Below are 19,803 nucleotides of genomic sequence, written 5' to 3' on the forward strand. Positions count from 1 at the left end.
GTTGCATGCACAATTCCAAACTACTCCCTGATGCTTTTCATATGCATGGCTTTGTTGTGGTCCCTCATTAGCCTTTCCATTGCTCCCTCATGCATCTCTTCAGCTTCCATCCCTATCGCACATCCTCACTCCATCTGCTCCTCTGTCATGCAAAGACAAAAATCAATTTTAACAAATCCTATTTTCTGTTCTGTATTTCTGTGCAAAAGCAGAAATCACAAAACCTGGTAGATTTAGATAACCATCCATAACAGATGGGTATTTTCAGAAAGATATGTAAAAAAAGGGGAAGGAGCAAGGCAAACTGGACTTTGACTGCCCAAAACTAATGGGCTTTATAGCACCTGGACATTGAACAGAAAATTGCCTCCGGAGGTTGAGCATTAATTTCCTCAGGTAAAGCTAGAATGTCTACTCAAATACACACTAAGTCAACTCATAAAGTAACGAGTTGTAAACCATAAGGGGGGGATTGAGTGTTATAGATACTGGGAGATCAGGCAGAAACACAGAGGTTGCAGAGTCTAACCAGTCACAAGACTCCAGGCAGAAAGAAACCACGAACTGCAGACTGGCAGCAGGCTCCAATTAAGAGAAGGAATCTTCTCCAGGGCAGATGTAGCTTTTCTCAATAATTAACAATTCAGATTTTTCCAAAGTTAAATACTATATTCCTAGTGACTCTAACTAAACAAAAGATCTCTTAGATGAAAGTACATTTTAAACTGCTCCAGTCATGAAGGATACGAAGTACAGTGATCAAGATACTCACCAAAACCAGACTGAAGTTGAAAGAACAACAAACAACTGCTTAAGTATGTATTTTTAAAAATGTGAGACTCCTTAACTGTGATTTAATTTAATACATGAGCCTTAATCAGTACTTTGGCTAATACCATATTTTAACATAGATTGCATTTTCATACTGTTAGCTTTCTACTTTTGTATCTTTTGTTCCACTTTAATGTATTAGGCAGTGACAATTCTAGAATGAAAATTGAAATTTTGCTTATATTGTAAATGGATTCTTGCATGGGTGAGATGGGAGGGGGGAAGTTCTATCCAGAATGTTTTTCCTTGACAAAAGAGAGTTTAAGAAAATCACATATGTTGTATTTGCATTAAACTGTTCAACATCATACATCCCCAACACCTATTTGGTGTAAAAGTTGGGGTTTTTTTTGTTGTTGTTAAGGAAAAAAGAAACTCACCAAATTTGGTTTACTCTATAGATCTAGAAATGTAGATGTAGAAATGACAAAGAACATAGAAACTGTTTTAATGCAATCTGACTCCATATTTCTGCAATATTATCCTGCAAATTTCCTATGCTCCACTGCATTCCCATCACAAACAGCCCAGTGAAGTTTAGAAGCTGCAGTAGGGTGGAACATGGGAATCTCATTTGTCTTTTCACTCAAGGCCTGGAAATTCTTTTTGCCTTAAAGGCATCTGCTTTTTAAAGCAATAATTGCAATAAGACAACATTGTATAATTTTAAAGAAAACACCACTCCTTTATTAAATAGAAAATTACTATTGGCAGCTAGAATTAATCTCCGGTATTTCAGCTTTGAGTACTTTTAAAGTGTCAGCCTCATTTACCATGAGCTGTTAATGAGTGCCCTGAGCAACCTGACCTAATATTGAAGTTAGTTCAGCATGGAGCAGAGGGTGGACCTAGTAACTTCCAGAGGTCCCTTCTGACCTGAATTATTCTACAGTTAAATATGTAAGTGCATGGTTATATATTCATATTGTTTCTACATATCTATCTTTCTATATAGCTATTCATATTCCTTCTATATACCTATCTATGGAAAAAAACCAAAGAACCATAATGTTTTCCTGGACATATTCTTGAATATATTTTTACTTCCAATTTTTTTTTAGATTTGATCATGGTCATCTCATATTTACATGCTCATTTACATTAATCTCATAAAACTGCACAACCTCAGCCTCTCTTTTCATCAGTACCTTCTAACTTTATAGCCACAAGTCTCTCTTCCATCTCCTCACGGCTTAAATACTATTCTGAAGGGGGCATGCTTTTTAGACAAGTGGTGTCCATCTCTCAGTAAGCTTCTCCCTGATCTCCTTTTCTGAATGACACCTTTATTTTGTGACCCACAAGACATTCGGTATGAAGCATTCTGGCAGTTCAGCTTGCACAGAGGACTCCCACTTAATATAAATTGTATTGTATTTGCAGGACAATGAGCTCCCAAGATGCTACTGCCAGGAAAGGTCTGCAGCACTGAAGTCAGTGACACCAAGCTCCCCATGAGAAAAAGGTAAAAATCTAACGTGCGAAGCCTATTTTTGGAATCAGTATCATCTTAGACAAGGAAATGAACTACTAAATATAATTACTGCCTAATGAAGATAATCATAAACAGCTGAAATCACAGACACCTGTATGATGCAGCAAATCAATACTCTGTCCTAGGCATCTCAGCAAAACAGAGGCAAGAAAGAATACCAATGATTGGCTTATACAGGGCCTGAACCTAACCTGGTTTGAGAAGGTGTGGATGTGTGAAGGGACTGGGCTGCCCCAAATACCGGTTTGGAATCTTCTTCTGCTGGGCAGGCTGGATGGAAAATCTTCGGAGACCACATGACTTGCAAACTAGAGGGGAAAAAAAATGCACTAAGTCAAGGTAAAAAACCTTTCCAGTTAGAAAACTGCAGAGTTATACTCCAGTCATCTGACTGTTAGTAGTGTTCATTCACTTCACGTGACATAAATATCCATCCTTAACTTTTCCATTTTTTGTATACCATAACAGTTTATGAAACAATGTGTGCACTACTCAACTAACGATTAAATAATCATAAAACAGATAGAAGGAATTTAACATATGCTAAATCTGACAATCCAGCAAGACAACCCAGAAAGCTGTGTTGGTTTGCACATGCCAATTTCTATGCTTGGTGTTCATGACACACTCAGCCCTCTCCCTCCCTTGCTTCCCTCAAACACTGCAAGGCTTGAAGCATAACACCCTCTTGACTATGTATACAAAAAGTACCACTCATCTGGAACAACTATGTAGTTTTCAAGGCCTCCCCAGTTCTTCTTTTACTAGTAATGCCACAAAGAAACCATCAAATAACACAGGTTTATATAGCAATGTGAATTTTTTTTTCTGTATGAAAGATAATCAAGAGACCCTGTTTATGTATTTAACACACTTGCCAGTAGCATTAGCCAAATCGAGAACAGTTCCTCAGAAGAATACAGTTATGTATCCCACTTCCAAATTCACACACAGCCAAAGCAGACAGGTTTTAAAGAGAATTACAAATGTGCAGTTGGGAGCTGGGGTGTGCACAATAAGACAAAAGCTAAAATTAAGATTCATTATCACAAACTTTACCAACTTTGGAATTCTCAGTCACAGCCTTTTACAGCGGAAGAATTGCTTGTGCCTAGATACAAACTGTCAAACACAGAAGGGGATGGTGATCGGTTTCCTAACATCTACCAGCTGATGTTTTGGAGACTGGTTCTCTTCTATGTCACTTACCATGTGCCTACTACAGAATCAATTCATGCTGCCATGCCAATGCACTGAATCCTTAGAACAAATGATAATCAAGTCTTCACTAGCATAAGCAAGTGTAAGACAAGCAGAACAGCTGCCTGCCTTTCAGGGAACTGAGACTTATCACAGAACATATAGACTGTGGGTTTTCTGTGTGATTAGCCACTAATTGAAGATTACTTCAGTATGACAACTGATACTCATATACCATCACTATGTGATGATTGGCAGAAGTAACAGACCTGGGCAGTCAAATACAATTACAGCTTTTCGTGCAATTTAGAAAGGGAGAGTTTTCACTGTCTCTCTCCACCTACACGGAAAACAAACAGGATACCTTGCAACGAGCAAGAGAACACAGCAGGTATCAAGTAAAGCAATGTTTTGAAGACAGCAAGGAGCTTTCCACATCGTTGCTTTATTTTTCAAACAATAAGCCGTTCTTCCCTCGGATTCAACCGTGACTGGGGCAACGGCTCCGCCGCCGGAGAGAGCTGCTCTACCGCGCCCCCAGCACCCGCAGCGAACGGGGCTCGGCGATGGCGGCCTCACGGTCCGCCTGGCCCCGACGGCCGCCGGGGTGAGGAAGGGCTCTAAGCGGCTTGGCGTCCCCCGGAGCAGGCAGTTACTGCAGCCCCGGGACGGCCGGGCAGGGCCCCGCGGCACCGGGTCGGGCCGCTCCGCGCCGCTGAGGTGAGGCTGAGGGGGAGGGAGGGGGAGGAATCTCTGACCTGGGAAACCGCGCCAGCCCCTCGCCGCCGCGACAAGCCTCTGGGCCAGACGGCGCGACATGTCCGAGGGAGGCAGGGCTATGGCGGAGCTGAGCCGCCCGTCCCCGCCACCCGCCAGGCCCCACACCCGGCACCTGTCCCGGTTCCCCCGCCCCGCCCCGGAGCCCGCATGGCGGGGCCTTCCCCGGCGGCGGCGGCAGCGGCGGCGCGCGCTGACAGCATCGACGAGCGACCCTTCCCGCCGCCAATGAGCGGCGCCGCGCCGGGTTAGGCGCCCGCGGAGGCCGCCTGTCTCGCTGTCGTGGAGGGAGACCTGAGGAGAAACGCGGGGCTCGGATGCGGGGGAGACGGGACACAACACCGCAGGGGGGGCGGGTGTGGGTATGAAGACAATGCCGCGCCTGGGGGACCTCGCCCGCTCCACCGCCACCTCCGCTTCCAGAACGTTCCCGCCGCCCCGCGGCGGCTGGGCGGGGCCGGCCCTGGGTAGGGGCGGGTCCCGGCGGGTGGGGGCGGGGCCTCGGGGTGGGCGGGGCGGGCTGGAAGCTTCCACGGCGCCGCGCGGTGGTTGGGCAGGGAAGCGAGCGGGACTCGGTTACTGTCTCCTCCCCCTCCCCCCTCCCGTTCCCGCCACCCCGCCGTTCCGCCATGGACTCCCGCAAGCTGAGCGAGCTGCGGGCCTTCGTCAGGCTCTGCAAGCAGAACCCGGGCCTGCTGCACACCGAGGAGCTCGCCTTCCTCCGCGAGTGGGTGGAGAGGTCGGTGAGGGGCCGCGCCGCCGTTGGACCGGTCGTGAGGGGAGGCGGACGGGGAGGGGGGCACGTGTCGGCGCGCGGCCCCGCCGCGTGGCCGGGAAGGGGAACCGAGGGGGTGGGGGGGGGGGTGCGCGGCTCGTCGCTGCCGTGGGTCCAGCCCCGTCCTATTTGGCGGGACTGGGCCGGCGAGCGGCCCCGGTGCGCTGCCGTCTCCCCTCCCCTCCCGCCGCAGGGCGCACCTGGAGCGCAAAAAAAAAAAGGTTCGTTATATTTTTGTTTTGTTTTTAAAACTCTGGGTATTCCCGTTGCGAAAAAGCCTGCCCTCCCGGCCATGTCAGTGGCTCAGCTTTCCAGGCTGGAAAACCCCGGAGTAATACTTAGCGAGTTAATTCTCGCATTATGCAGCAGAGTTGGCTAGCCTGTCTTAAAAGGAGCCGAGTTTGTGGGGAGGTGAGGGGCATTGATTTACATCCTGCTACCCAAAAGCATAAAATACCTGACGCTTTAACACGTGGGAGTGGTTCCCGTCCAAAAAATGTGTTTCGCCCCTTGAAGTTTCGTGTATCAGGTAGTTGAAATCTTGCTCCCGTGTGAGGCACTTCAGATGCGTGCTATTTACGCCGCACGTAGCGTTCTGTGCACGCGTGGCCTGTCAGAGCGGAGGCTTCTTGACACCAAAACATCCTTGGGTTCCGCCCTGAGCACCCAGAAACGCTGAGTTGGAAGGTTTGAGGTCCTCTGCTGCTGGCAGAGAACCCGCCGAGCCCCTCTGTTTAGCTAGGGTACCTCTGCTTGGCTTTCGTAGCCGCAACCCTCGCTATGCTAGAAGGGCTCTGAGAAGTGAGGAAAGTCCTTGCAGATACACCTTTTACGAAAGGGGTAGTGAAAAGATTGCGTCTAGTGGCAAACTGGGATTTGTTTTAGAAAACTTGCTTTAAATACTAATTTGCAAGTATTTTAATTGTACTTTTTGCTATATCGTACTTGTAATTAGTTGAAAAACTAGCAGGGCTCTGTGTGCATGTATGTGCAAGTCAGGCATTTTGCAGTATGTCATGAAAACGGCTACAAGGAACTATTTATTTGGGGTTTTTTACTGTGCTCTTTAAACTTTTTTAGGCATCTGAATATTAGCGTAGTTGTAAAACCACTCCTGTTTAACTTCACTTGGTTTTGCATTACTGGTAGTAGCTGCACGTATGCCTAGGAAGGAGGTGCATATCTGTTTTGTCCTACTGCAGGACTTCAGTTCCTTTTGCTACTGTGTACAAGATTTTCGTGCCTCGCCCTAGGTTACTTCCATTCTTCTGTTGCATAATTCTGAAGGTGTGAATGGAGGGGAAGAACACTTAGTTCTTCTGGCCAGAGAAGGCATTAGGGTCTGGAAAGGTGATAATCTGATTTCTAACTTTCTCTGTGTTAATGGGGACAGCTCTAACTTCCAGATTAGAGTTTGTATTTGGTTAATGAAAGGGTGCTTGTATTATAAGTATAAAAAAATTAGGCTTTGAACTGTGGAATGTTTTTTCCATGTAAAGTCTTCACTGGATGTCTTTACCTCAGAATTTAAAAAGTACTTCAGAGTAGAACCTCCTGTAGCTCTCAAGTTTTCTGTTTTTTTTTTTTTCACATATTTTAAGCTAAATATTTGGGTATGTTTACACTTGGTTATTTGGAGTGGTAGCCAAATAGCTTGACATGAAAGGTAGTCTGGAAGTCTGGTGGATTCCCCTCTTCCACAGTAGTGCTGTTATGTTTTTATAAAAACAGTAGTGCTGTTTGCTGTTGGACTATTAAATGCATTTATAGGGTCTTCTCATTCTTTGGAAACTGCTTGAAACTTAGCATGGCCTGGCTTCAGGTGGAAATAAACTCGATGAGTCTGATATCTCTGTCAGGCTCACCTGAATTAATCTAAAAGACATAAGTTTAGTCACCAAGGTAATATTGTGAGTGATTACAGAAGAGTGACTGAACGATACTGAAATCCATCATTAAATTTTTAAACTAAAATTCTGATGATTGATTTGTTTGGGTTTTTTCTTAAAGCTAATGATTCTAACTTAAATAATGTGAACTGCTCATAAAGCCAAAATGGGATACTTTATTTCTGACTAGCTGTTAATGTTGCATCAGAAACCTTAAGTCTTATCTGTTTTCATGCACTTGTTATCTTCTAACCTTTATTCTGTCTAGCTATTTTATTTAATTTCTATATAGATGCTTTTGGTATAGAAAACATACAGTAGTGTATGATTATGTTTAGAAAGTGTTTTGACATCCCTTTTAGTTATGCCTGCTTTTTCATAATTGCATAAAAATACAAATATTGTCACTTAAATTCTTATGAAATGAGTCATTAAAGGGAACACATTTTAAAAACTTGCAATTGAGCAAAGAAACAAAAACAGTCCTTAAAAGTAAAGCAAAAAATCTCTAATTGATGAACAGACCTTTTTGCCTTTTATTGCTGTTTTGATTTTGACCCCTTTGAATTCTTGGTAATCTAGTTTTTCTCTCAAGATAATTTTGCTGTCAGTGATGAAAGTGGACACTGAAATAACAGTTGCAGTTCTTCCAACAAGTCATAAAAGCAGCATTTCTCATCAGTGTGATGAGTGGAAGCACAGAGTCGTTGTTGCAATAGAGTCCTGACAGCTCCCAAGAGTTATTACTGGAATTGCACAATTCTGTTTTAGCGCAAAGGTTTAATTTTTAAATATTTTTTTGTGTGTGCAGTATTTATACGGCTCAGTACCTGCCTTTCCTACAGGAGTGTCTCATATCTCTATATCATGGAGGTGATTAAGTACTCTGCATATCCTTGCTGTGCATTGGAATCAAATACTATTTTAAGGGATGATTTTAGAGTAACTTGGTTTTGAATTGTTCTGGGATTGTAACTCTAGATTTGGTAGAGGATAACTGGATAGTAAAACAGCTTTCAAGGACTAGGAGTAAAACTGTTTAGCCTTGGCAGTTCATGAAATGCATATTTTAAAATGTGTGTATATATATTGGTTAGACATGTCTCAGATTGTTCTAAACTTGGGTAGTTTTCAGAGGGATGTGAAGAGGGCAGAGAAGACTGATGAAATTGTTTCAGCCTTGAGATGATTCACGGTGTCAAACTTAAAACCAGCTGAACATGAGCCTGATAATTCGGAATTACTCAGGAATTTGATTCCTGTGTGCTTTTTAGCTTGAGCTGTTCTTAAATACATGGTTGGAAGCTGGGAATGTTATTGACCTTTTTGAGTTAGAGGGTTCTCTGTCTTTTTCCAGGCTTTGAAAAAGTCTGTTTTTTTAAAAAAAAAGTGTTGCCAACAAGCATTAGATGGATCTTAACTTGTGAGCATTGTGTTACCCTGGATATTAGCAATTAGCACTACTAAAATGCTTCAAAATCTGTAGTTTCCTAGCAGAAGTGAAGTTCCAAGGCTATTCTAGACAGTCCCTATAGTCCTGGGGAAAACTCTTTGATTTTTACAGACTGGTAGATGATTATGTGCCCTATTGTCAGCCTACAAAGGTAAAAATTTAGGAGGAAAAGTTAGTACATGTATAGTGGGTTTTTTGCCTAGCTCTGTAACAGTTTATCAGACTGCAGTTGTTGGGTCCTTGCAGTATAACTTAGATTAAGTAATGTCAAGGTTCCGAGGACACATCTAGATTTTTGCAATAGCTTCAGGGGATACCTTTTTTGGTAGCTTGTGGTATTTTTTCTTGACAATTTATTCTGGTAAAATAGAGGTAGTGTAGTGCTGTCTGCTTGCCTTTTGGTGTAGGGCCTGGTGCCAGGACCTGTCAGTCCTGTCCCCTCCTTTTCCGTCTTCTATCCCCTCTTCCCCCAATTCACCCCTGTCCTCATTGTGTCCCTCCCCATCTGGGTTTGTTTTCAGTCAGCTTGGGGCCTGACTGGGAGATGGTTCTGGTGACAGGAGGGAGGAAAGAGGGGAGAACGGGACTGCAGCAGCCTGACTTAAGAAGCTGTAGGATCTCGTCCTTGGGATATAGTTTTATGTTGCATTAATTCCTGAAAGCAGATATTCTGCACCCTTCCAGTTCCTCCTGCCCACTTCCTGCTCCTCTCCCCTGCACCGTGTCTAGGCAGTTGTGTGGGGCCCCAAGGAGTTGACTGAGCTTGTTGGGTTGATAGAAACGTTCCCCTGCCCCCTCCACCCATGGCCAGAGCAATTGGAAACTGTCGGTAGATGGGAATGCTGGGCAGAGGATGGATGGGAATGGTAGTGCTCATGGCAGCCTGCCATTAGGTATGATTAGATGTTATATGAAACAGCTGGAGAATTCAGCCTATGCTTATTTCTGGCTCCTGACCAAAGTTGATGTAATATAGAAGTTTATTCTATACTGAATCCTGTCTATACAGAGAATGCTCTTTAACTTATAGCTAAGGAAAGGCATGAATATTGCAATACATAATTTCATTTCTTTTATTTTCTAGGCAGCAGTTTAATTGCATAAGCATTTTAGGCCATTAGGGTTCTCTTAACTTGTTTGATCTCTGTTCAAAAAATAATTCTAATTTTAGTATCTATTTTATCTATAATATTTAGTTGACTTAAAATGTAAGTTACACTTTAAGGAGAAACTCCGTTTCAGCCAAGGAGGCAGCTTTTCCATGTGAGAAGGGGTGGGTGGGTGATGCGCATGAGTACAAGCCACAGCAGAGCTCTAGGTGAAAGAGCCAACAGATAAGAGTGTGCATAACATTACACTGAGAAAAGCATGGTGGATGTGTGCTTCTTATTTGGTGGTTTTACAGTGACCTGGACCATCGTGTTTTGTGTCACAACAAAAAGCTGAGATTATCAGCAGGATTTGCATCAATAACACACACATCACTGTTTTGATAATCTTATTGTTTGGTTTTTTTTCTCTGTTTTGCTGTAAAGCATGGGAGGCACAATACCACCTGCTCCAGCCAATGCTTCTGCAGAGGAGACAAGTAAGGTGAGACTCTGCAAAAATTACTGATCAAGAGAAGGGGAAAAAAATCACTGTCAGTTTTCACTCAAATAGGGTGGGTGAATGTGCTAGGGTGAGTGAGTGAGCCAGTTCAGTCTGAAGCCTGCCCATTGCATGATGTAGATGGCTTGTTACAGATGGCTTCCTAGTTTGTTTCAAGTGTTGTCATGCTCCATTTCCCTAATCCTGAATGCCTGATGTTCTGTGCAATGCAAATGCCAAACAAAGTCTTGATTGCTTTTTTATGTTCTTGCTGTTTTTACGCCTCTCCTGTAGTTATTAGTGGATGAAATTATAATCTTTGCATGAGAAGAAATATTAGTGAGCATGATAGGTAATGAACAGTTAATACTGCCTTAAAAAGTTGATAGTTTGTGGAAGAGGGTTTTACAGGGTTTTGTTAATTTGTTTTAAGGGAGATGATAAATTTAGCTTGTAGATATTTATAGCAGGATTTTCCCAAGTTTGAAAGTCCTTTTGGAAAAAGTAGGTATTTTGTTGTTGATTGACAGTGGATTGTGGAATTACTGGCTAGGTAGAACTGTATGGAGGGATTGTGTATAGGTAGTGAGTATGGTCTGTGACACTGAAGTCAAGCAGCTTATGTCTGTGATAAAGAAGGACGTGCTAAGGTATGGGATTCACAGGAAATTAGTAATGTAACTAGAAGTTGATAGGAAAACATTAGAAAAAAAACATTCTAAGTATGTGAAAGTGGCAAAGATCTCTGACCTTGGCAAACAGAAACAATATTTTGATCATTGACACCAGCTTACTCTTCCCTGCTAAAGGACCTTAGCCTAATAATATCAGGTTGAGGGAATTTTTGATCCAACAAATGTGCAAGGGAAGGCAGGAAGATTGGAAGGGTTGATTAGTTGCAAAACTGGTTCTGAATTGGGTATTATCTGGATTATTTGGTTTTGATTATTGAACTACACAATTTGAAGGACGGGCTTTACTGATAATAGAAGTTCACGAGGCAAAATCTGGGCCCTGAATTATTTGCATGCATGATAGACTTAATCTGAGAGGAGGAAAAAAGGAGATTTGTATCTTAAAAATAAACCAATTTACCTGTAGAGCAATCTGATGCTTTGAAGATTAATTTTCGATTTTCTGATGCATTGTGATATATTAGAGTGGGAGTAGAATATCAGTCATAAGTAATGTATGCTTACAAATACATTTCTCTTACAGGGCAAAGTAGAGGAACAGCCAGAGGAGCCAGTTAAATCACCTGAACCAGAAAGTGAAGAAAGTGACTTAGGTGTGGAAAATAAATGACTTTATCACATTTTACCAATTTGAATATGATTCTGGAAATCCTCTCTCTGTTTGTAGATGGAGCTTAATCTTGCTTTTTGTTTCCCCCCCCCCAGAAATTGACAATGAGGGAGTGATTGAACCAGACAATGATGACCCTCAAGAAATGGGAGATGAAAATGTGGAGGTAAGCACCATGTTTTCAATGTCTGTGGCAGTAGGAAAGATAGGGAGAGGTTCTGAGTTAGAATCAAGGACTAAAAGTTGAGTACTGTATTAGCTAGGTAGCCAGCTATTGCTTTGGCTCTTCTTCTCCTGGTTAGAAAACTTACTGGATTAAAACCACAGTCTTTTCTTATTAAAGATTATAGTACATCAAAAAGTTCATTGAGGAAAATCAGGTCAGAAGACACCAAAAAAATTTATCAAAACACCAAAGAAAACTAGATGTGTAGAAATCTGCCATTATTCGACTTACGTTTTGGGTGTTCTCTAGCTAAAAATGAAGGTGGCTGATGTGTCCAAGCTAAAATCACAAGGGTTTTGGGTTTGTTTTTGGTAGGTCCGTTATTTTTGGGGGGTTTGTGGTTTCTTTGTTTTTGTTTTTTTAAACTATGATTTTGATGCAAATTAAAAACACGATTCTGGAATGGGAAAACTGGAGCTCCCTTCTTTGGTGCTGTCTTAGCATGGTGATTCTGACCTGGACTCTACAACTTTTGGGTTTTGTGTGTGTGTTTTATTTTCTTTATTTTCTTAGGTAACGGAAGAGATGATGGATCAAGCTAATGAGAAGAAGATGGAAGCGATAAACGCTCTAAGTGAAGGTGATAGATTTGTTTTTAGTACCTATTCAAGGACATTAGGCTTGGTTCTCCTTTTTAAAAAAAAAGGAAGTTAATATCTTGGACCACCTCAAATGTTTTCAAGGGGGAGAAAACTCACTTCCTGTTGGATACCCAAAACTATCTAGAACATGAAAGCTTCTTTAAGTCTGTCTTCCCAATGTAGCTATACTTTTGGGCAGGATGTGGGGAATGACTGCAGCATCTTAATGATAATTTTTTTGTTACAGTACTGCCGTACATATTATGATTAGCGTCTCTAGTTGTTTTCCTTAATGCAGTGAAAAGCTGCATAATAAAGAGGTATCTTCCTATTTGATTGCATACAAAGTTAAATGTACAAATTTAATTGGAAAAAGTCTCTCCTCCCCTCTAGCATTAATTTTGGAGTTTGTATTTCAGTAATGTAGCAAGAGGGAGAAACTGATTTTCCTTTGATAATCTTCCGTTTAAGAAGCGCGATGGGGCGTAACACCCTTTAAGGCACATCTGGCAATTTGGATGCAACTTCATTGCATAATGCTTGAAACTTTACTGGTACTTATATTTAGGTGAACTTCAGAAGGCTGTCGACTTGTTCACAGATGCTATCAAGCTGAATCCTTGTTTGGCCATCTTGTACGCCAAGAGGGCAAGGTGAGTTGTCATAAACTAGTGATACATGTTTCTGCCTACTCTGTTACTTTCCTTAAGGAACCTAAATATAATGGTGACTTGAGGATCTATGTAAGCTTACACCACATGAGGGAAAGAGAAAAATACACTTCATGCATTTTCCTTTATACATGATTAACCAGATTTGCTGAAGCAGCCATCTAAAAGGTCTTGATAATAGAGTAAGTAACAGAATGGTGTTCCAAAATGCATTGTGGTAATACAGCTTTTGGTATGTTGAGTTAGAGTTAATGCTGGATAACAAACACTTGTGAAATCTGAAGTTTATTCTGGGACTAAAGTGATGATTGAAATTACGTCCTGTTCAGATGCAGAGTTAATTGTGGATCAAGTGAATTCTCTCCCTGTTGTACCTGCTAAATAAATTTGTTCACTGACTTGTTTCTGTTCAACAGTCCTGTATTTGAACAGGACACACCTATTTCTCAACCCATTCAATACCCACCTTAATGCTAATTACATCTACCAGCTGGCCGATAATGCATTGGGAACGTTGTCAGATTTGATGTGTGGTAGCCCTAACTTCATAATGCACAAACACGTTTATCTTCCTACTTCTTGAGGAAGGTTGGGCAAGTATGGGTTGCAGAACTTTGAACAGATTCTTTTTCTCCTTTTACACAAAAAAAACCACTAACTATGGATGTTTTGATAGTTTAGTGCATCTTTGCCATAGCAAGGTCTAATTCAAAGAAATGGTCAACATTTGATGACTTTCATGTGATGAATTAGTGTCCTTTAACTGTTCCATTGTAGTAAGTCTTAACTGGTACATGCCATGCTTCCCCCCCCACCTTCCATATCAAAGTTTTTGTATGTAACACCACTTGTTTACCCTTAATATACTGTTGTCATTGCCATCATAGTAGTATTTGTAAAACCTCTTATGGTGCCATATCTTCTCAGGACTGGGATTAGCAATGAAAATTAAGAGTGTTAAGAGAAGTTTAAAAGTTACCTCAATTTGGTGTATTGTAGAAATAAGCAGACAAGATATTAGGGTATTTTAAAACCTGCAGTGTAACAGCAGTGCTGATCTAGTGCTGTGAGTAATCTGCCCCTCTCTGGTGGGCTTGGGTTTTGATTCTGAGGGGGTTTGTGTGTTTGGGAGTCTAAGGGTTTTGTGCAGCCAGCAGCATTGGAATGTCTCTCATGGGTGAGGTGTAGCTTTGAGACAGTTTCCTGACGCATTGTCCACCTCTTTGTTTCTAGAAGAGAATGTGTGACTTTGTGCTTGCTTTATAACAAGCCTTAATGATGAAGTTACTTACAGGCACTCTAATTGTTTTCAAGTAGATGGAAAAAGGCAGAAGTTCTGACATGGAGTATCTTGAATATCAAATATCTTTGTCAGTTCAGGAATGTTTTTTAGTGTTTCCATCAGATATTTTTAATTTGAAATGCCTGAACCTCCTAAAGTACTGCCCTACTAGTTAATCTGATATGCTTGTGTATTGTAAAATTGGCAGTTATTTCACTTAACTGACAAGGCATTGAGGCTACTTTCTGGGTGTGTTTTGTTCTGTCTCTTAATTTTGATGACGCCTCTCCTATCTCTTGTAGTTCCTGATAATTTTAGCTGTTGATCATTGTAGCCTGTATAACTTATGTTTTCTGTGTCTTACTGTTCTAAAGGCAATGTAATATGGCATGCATAATACTAATGTTGTTTTGTTCAAATTCCTATTGCCATTGGCTATAGGCTCCAAATACCATGGAATCTGAACTGTCCTTTGCATTTATATATCCTTTCCTGTGGATTAAAGTTGTTCTTGCTGGCAAGGCTTGGCTCTGAACAATGAACACTTTTGCTTCTTGCTAATGATGCACCTACATTGGCGGGGGTGCGTGTGTGTGTGTGTGTGTATGGAACTGAATTTCAGTGACTTCATTGTCACTACAAAATCTTTTTGAACTCAGCTCTTCAAATGTATTATCTCACTAGCTTGCCTGTTAGTCATCCAAAATTATTTCCAGCTTAAGCTAGTAACTTGGTATTTCAATATGTACAATGAATGTTCTTGTTCCCACAGTGTGTTTGTGAAGCTACAGAAGCCAAATGCTGCCATTAGAGATTGTGACAGAGCCATCAAGATTAATCCTGACTCGGCACAGACCTACAAATGGAGGGGGAAAGCGCATAGGTAATGAACTGCATGTGCACTTGATATTCTCTCAGTTACTTGGGGAAACAGTTTTTTATGCATTCTCTCCTCTGTGTCTCCAGACTGTCTTGTACCTGTGAACAGTAGCCATGAGCCAGAAACCATTGTGCTGAGTGTATGGCTTACAGGAAAGAAAGGATGATGGTGATTTATTGATGGCAATTTATGAGTAGTCCTCTGGCACTGTCTTTTCTTTTTTTTTTTTTTTTTTACATTTATGCTAAAGATTGAGTTCTAGGACTGTGGGTTTTATTTGTTTGGAGGTCTTTTATTTTCACTTAGTTTAGTTTTTATTTACTACCTTAAAATTCTAAACATTTCTCTGCTGCCCCTATTCCATTAGATCTTTTACATAGTAAATTAAACTATCTAGTTATTAAGGGAACCATTTGTTGCAGTTAGAGTGTTATTAAGCAAACATTGCAACTATTTGAAATGGCATTAGGCCAGCATGCATCCCCTTCCAACTGTAGTTAAAATTCTTTTTTAAATCACAATAGATCAGCCAAAAGAAATTAAGGTGACACTTCTCATGCTCTGTATAAAAGTGGAAAGTTTAAATGCTAATAGAACTTACCAAGAAAAGGGCATTTTAAACAGTGTTCAAAGAGTAGTTTGTTAATGTCCGCAGTTTTAATCCAAACAATGCTCCAGTCTTCTCACTCTTGGGCTTTGTGTCATTTGTTAACATCTCTGTCTGTAAGCAAAAGTGCTTTGACCGTTTACCATTTGTAAATAGTATTCAATGAAAATAAACATAATAATAATTTAATTACAATAAAAATTATGCAAATTATAATTTTAATTATCAAGAGTGCGCACTTCTTAACTATTCATTTATGCAAACAGTAGCTTGTATGACCTCTTCAGCTAAAACACGGTGCCTCCAGTTAACTAGGATGTTTGAGTGCTGAGTAAAGAGGGTCCACTTAAACTTAAGGTAATAGTGGTGTAGACTTGTACGGAGCACTGAATGTGTAGTTTTACACTGAACATCTGCCTAGCGGTGCAGAGAACTTTTATTAGTGTGCTTCATATGTTTAGGTAGGGTACCTTCTCCCTGTTAGACCCTGTTAGCCCAGAGAGTTGTGGTGAATGGAGCTAAATCCAACTGGCAGCTGGTCATGAGCAGTGTTCCTCAGAGCTCTTGGGGCCAGTCTTGTTTAATGTCTTTATCAATGATCTGGACGAGGGGATCGAGTGCACCCTCAGTAAGTCTACAGATGACACCAAGTCGGATGGGAGTGTTGATCTGCTTGAGGGTAGGAAGGCTCTGCAGAGAGAGAGATCAGCCTTGACAGGCTGGATCGATGGGCCAATGCCAGTTGTATGAGGCTTAACAAGGCCAAATGCCGGGTCCTGCACTTGGGTACAACAACCCCATGCAACGTTACAGGCTTGGGGAAGAGTGGTTGGAAAGCTGCCTGGCAGAGAAGGACTTGGGGGTGTTGGTTGAGAGCCAGCTGAACATGAGCCAGCTGTGTGCCCGGGTGGCCAAGAAGGCCAACAGCATCCTGGCTTGTATCAGGAACAGTGTGGCCGGCAGGAGTAGGGCAGTGATCGTGCCCCTGTACTCGGCAGTGATGAGGCAGCACCTTGAATACTGTCGTCGGTTTTGGGCCCCTCAGTGCAATGAGGGACATGGAGGTGCTGGAGCATGTCCAGAGAAGGGCAACGAAGCTGGTGAAGGGCCTGGAAAGCAGGTGTGATGAGGGGTGGCTGAGGGAACTGGGGTTGTTTAGGCTGGAGAAGAGGAGGCTGAGGGGAGACCTTATTGCTCTCTGCAACTACCTGAAAGGAGGTTGTAGCGAGGTTGGTGTTGGTCTCTTCTCCCAAGTCACTAGCAATAGGATGAGAGGAAATGGCTTCAAGCTGCATCAGGGGAGGTTTAGATTGAATATTAGGGAAAAAAGTCTTTACTGCAAGAATAGTCAGGCATTGGAACAGGCTGCCCAGAGAGGGAGGTGGTGGAGTCACCATCCCTGGAGGTGTTCAAAACACATGTAGACATGGTTTAGGAGACACAGTGATATTGGGTTGATGGTTGGACTTGATGACCGTAGAGGTCTTTTCCTATCTTAATGATTCTGTGATTCTTTTTTTTTTTTTATAGCAAATAATGATACTAGCTGACTGAGGGTTTTTAACCTTGTTGTTACTTCAAGCAAAAGTAAGGGTATGAAGCAAGCAAGTATCCTCTAATGGCATCATAGTGTGCAGGTTACAGAAAACACCATGATTATTAAACTGTACACCTCTGTAAGTCCGTATAGCTGCAGGTAAAAATACTGAATGCTGCATGGTTGTCAATATTTTGAGGAACTGAGTTCACTTTGGTTTTCCCTTCTGACTGGTGATGTCTTCTGAATTGCAGACTTCTGGGTCACTGGGAAGAGGCTGCTCATGATCTTGCATTAGCCTGTAAACTGGATTACGATGAAGATGCTAGTGCCATGCTGAAGGAGGTGCAACCGAGAGTAAGTGGGGAGGCATAATGGAGATCCCTCCTCTATTTGAGTGGCATTACTAACTTCAAATTCTTCCAGTATGAATTGTCTTGTGGGAGTGCGTTCATGTGTGATCTGACATTTCAAACTGAGTTTATAAATACTTTTGTCTCTGATCACAGCTGTTTATGGCTGTGTGTAGAGAAATTGAGTCTCTGGGGCTGGGCATGTAACCGAGCTATGACATAATATGTTCCTTTTAAAAATCTGAACAGAAGAATCTGAAGCAGTTGAAGTTTGCCAGGCATTTTAGAATCTAGACTAAAAACATTCAGAAGAGCAAGAGAGTGCTGACAGTGTTTTTTTCTCAGATGTTTCTGAATTGATCGAAGCTTCATCCTAAACATGTTTTACAAAGGAGGCACGCTTTGCTATGATTTGTACTTTCATTAGTCTACCCCATGAGGGCAGCATAACCTTTGTAGATTGGTTTTCAGCTTTCCTCAAGTGATTGACCCCAGCATTCTTCTAAGGCAGAACTATTGTTTAAAAAAACGTAAGACTGTCGATAGCAGGCTTTCTTTTTAATCTGTTTTACATATTACTTTAAAGTGGTTGACAGACCACAGATGGCAGCTGTTGCATTGTATTGGGTTTATATGGCAAGGGTGGGGGGAGGTGGAGACTGCAGGGCTGGCCTCTTTTAGGAAGAGACATGCGGCTGCCTTTATGTCAGACAGAGCCAGGTCCAGCTCACTCCAAAACAGACCCACTGCTGGCCAAAGCCGAGCCAGCCAGTGACACCAGGGGTGCCTCTGTGATGATGTATTTAAGAAAGGGTTAAAAATCACAGCGCAACAGCTGTGAGAGAGGGGACTAAAGAAGAAAAAAAATGAGAGAAGCTATCCTGCAGGCACCAATGTCAGTGAAGAAGGAAGGGAAGGAGGTGCACTAGGCATGGGAGCAGAGATTCCCCTGCAGCCATGGTGAATACCACAGTGAGGTAGGCTGTCCCCCTGCAGCCCCATGGTGGAGCAGATACCCACCTGCAGCCTGTGGAGGACCCTATGCCAGAGCAAGTGGGTGTGCCGTGAAGGAAGCTGCAGTCCATGGAGAGTCCACACTGGAGCAGGCTCCTGCCAGAAACCGTAGCTCATAGAGAGGAGCCCATGCAGAAGCTGGTTTTCTGGCAGGAGCTGCAGCCTGTGGGGGACCCATGCTGGAACAGTCTGTTGCCATAACCTGTGGGGAGGACCCCATGCTGGAGCAGGAAAAAAGCATGAGGAGGAAGGAGTGGCAGAGCTGCAGTGTTACGAATTGACCACAGCCCCCATCCCCGTGTGCTCTTTGGGGTGGGGGAGGAGGTGGAAGAATGGGGAACAAAGGAGTGAAGTTGAGCTTTGGGAAGAAGGGGAATAGGGGGAAAGAGGGTTTAGTTTTGTTTATTTAACATCTTTTAGGTCTCAACCCTTTTTTGTAAGGGGGTATACTTAATGCTTGGCTGAGGGGGAACCTTTTATATCCCATTCAATCTGCACATGCACAGAAACAGCAAAGTGTGTCTGATACATTGATGCGTAGTTGCCAACTGTGTGGGAATTTGTGTATGTAGCTCAAGGAGAAATGTATGATCTTTACATGGGTGATTTTTTTTTATCTTTAGTTAAGTGAAGATTATATGTTCACCTAATTTATTCACTTCCAGCTTTCCTAGCACTTTTTAGTTTGTAGCACTTTGAGCTGAAAGTCTGAGTCAGATTCTAAAAATGCTTAGTTCATTTTGAGAAGTACTTAGAAGCAATGAAAATCCAAACTTTGGAAACTCTTTGTTTCATTAAAAAAAAAAATTGTACCGAAACTTCACTACTTATAAAAAAACTTGTTTAAAAGTATTCTGAAAGAATAGAAGAGTGCCTGTTGTAGCAGTAGTTGTTAGTATCTCTATTCTTGAAGCTTCATATTTTAAAATATTTTTTCCTATGGTTTTTATTACAGGGTGACCGTCATACACAACTTGTGAAATTACAAACTGTTTTTTGCAATGCTATATAAGGATACATTCTGGTTTCAGGAAAGCAGTGCTACAGTTAGTGTTCTATTGTTACAGTGAGCCCTGAGTGAAGAGCCCTGGGGAGTTCATTGCTAACTACTCTCTTCTGCTGGGGCTGTAGATTTGATAGACTTGAAAAAAAGCTAATAATGGAAAGCAAACTTTCTCCCCACCCACCCTCTCTTGATTTGGTTCAGGAATTATTTGGTCTGCTTATGTCTAGCTGTATATGCTGCAAAGGCATCTGGAATAGCAATAACACTACCTAAAAAGTGTATGTGTGCAGGGGGAGTTATACTTCCTGTTGTTGTGCCAGCGAAAATTCCC

At 42.1% G+C, this 19,803-nt stretch overlaps 2 protein-coding genes and 1 long non-coding RNA gene across 6 annotated transcripts in view; 2 read left to right on the forward strand and 1 right to left on the reverse strand.

Annotated features, from left to right (window-relative positions):
* LOC135313837 (uncharacterized) overlaps positions 1-2,535 on the forward strand; it is a 17,298-nt gene extending 14,763 nt beyond the window's left edge. Inside the window, exons 2-4 of one of the 2 annotated variants that reach the window (XR_010373330.1) lie at positions 708-815; positions 2,215-2,296; positions 2,452-2,535. This is a non-coding gene — a long non-coding RNA (uncharacterized LOC135313837). Of the gene's footprint in view, positions 1-419; positions 816-2,214; positions 2,297-2,451 lie in introns of those variants that run through there. The other variant, XR_010373329.1, reaches the window with a different exon arrangement.
* The window catches only part of XPNPEP3 (X-prolyl aminopeptidase 3), an 18,680-nt gene extending 13,972 nt beyond the window's left edge, over positions 1-4,708 (reverse strand). Inside the window, exons 1-2 of one of the 2 annotated variants that reach the window (XM_064453885.1) lie at positions 4,285-4,708; positions 2,518-2,634 (exon numbers count right to left, since the gene is read on the reverse strand). In XM_064453885.1, coding sequence (XP_064309955.1) covers positions 2,518-2,634; positions 4,285-4,345 — 178 coding nt within the window. In that variant the 5' untranslated portion in view covers positions 4,346-4,708. Of the gene's footprint in view, positions 1-20; positions 143-2,517; positions 2,635-4,284 lie in introns of those variants that run through there. The other variant, XM_064453893.1, reaches the window with a different exon arrangement.
* The window catches only part of ST13 (ST13 Hsp70 interacting protein), a 25,330-nt gene continuing 9,750 nt past the window's right edge, over positions 4,224-19,803 (forward strand). The window contains exons 1-8 of one of the 2 annotated variants that reach the window (XM_064453917.1): positions 4,224-4,246; positions 9,956-10,013; positions 11,229-11,298; positions 11,411-11,481; positions 12,055-12,121; positions 12,691-12,775; positions 14,848-14,958; positions 17,354-17,456. In XM_064453917.1, the coding sequence (XP_064309987.1) occupies positions 9,957-10,013; positions 11,229-11,298; positions 11,411-11,481; positions 12,055-12,121; positions 12,691-12,775; positions 14,848-14,958; positions 17,354-17,456 (564 nt within the window). In that variant the 5' untranslated portion in view covers positions 4,224-4,246; position 9,956. Of the gene's footprint in view, positions 4,247-4,835; positions 5,043-9,955; positions 10,014-11,228; positions 11,299-11,410; positions 11,482-12,054; positions 12,122-12,690; positions 12,776-14,847; positions 14,959-17,353; positions 17,457-19,803 lie in introns of those variants that run through there. The other variant, XM_064453906.1, reaches the window with a different exon arrangement.

The sequence above is a fragment of the Phalacrocorax carbo genome, chromosome 1 (assembly GCF_963921805.1).
Source record: "Phalacrocorax carbo chromosome 1, bPhaCar2.1, whole genome shotgun sequence".
NCBI lineage: Eukaryota > Metazoa > Chordata > Aves > Suliformes > Phalacrocoracidae > Phalacrocorax > Phalacrocorax carbo.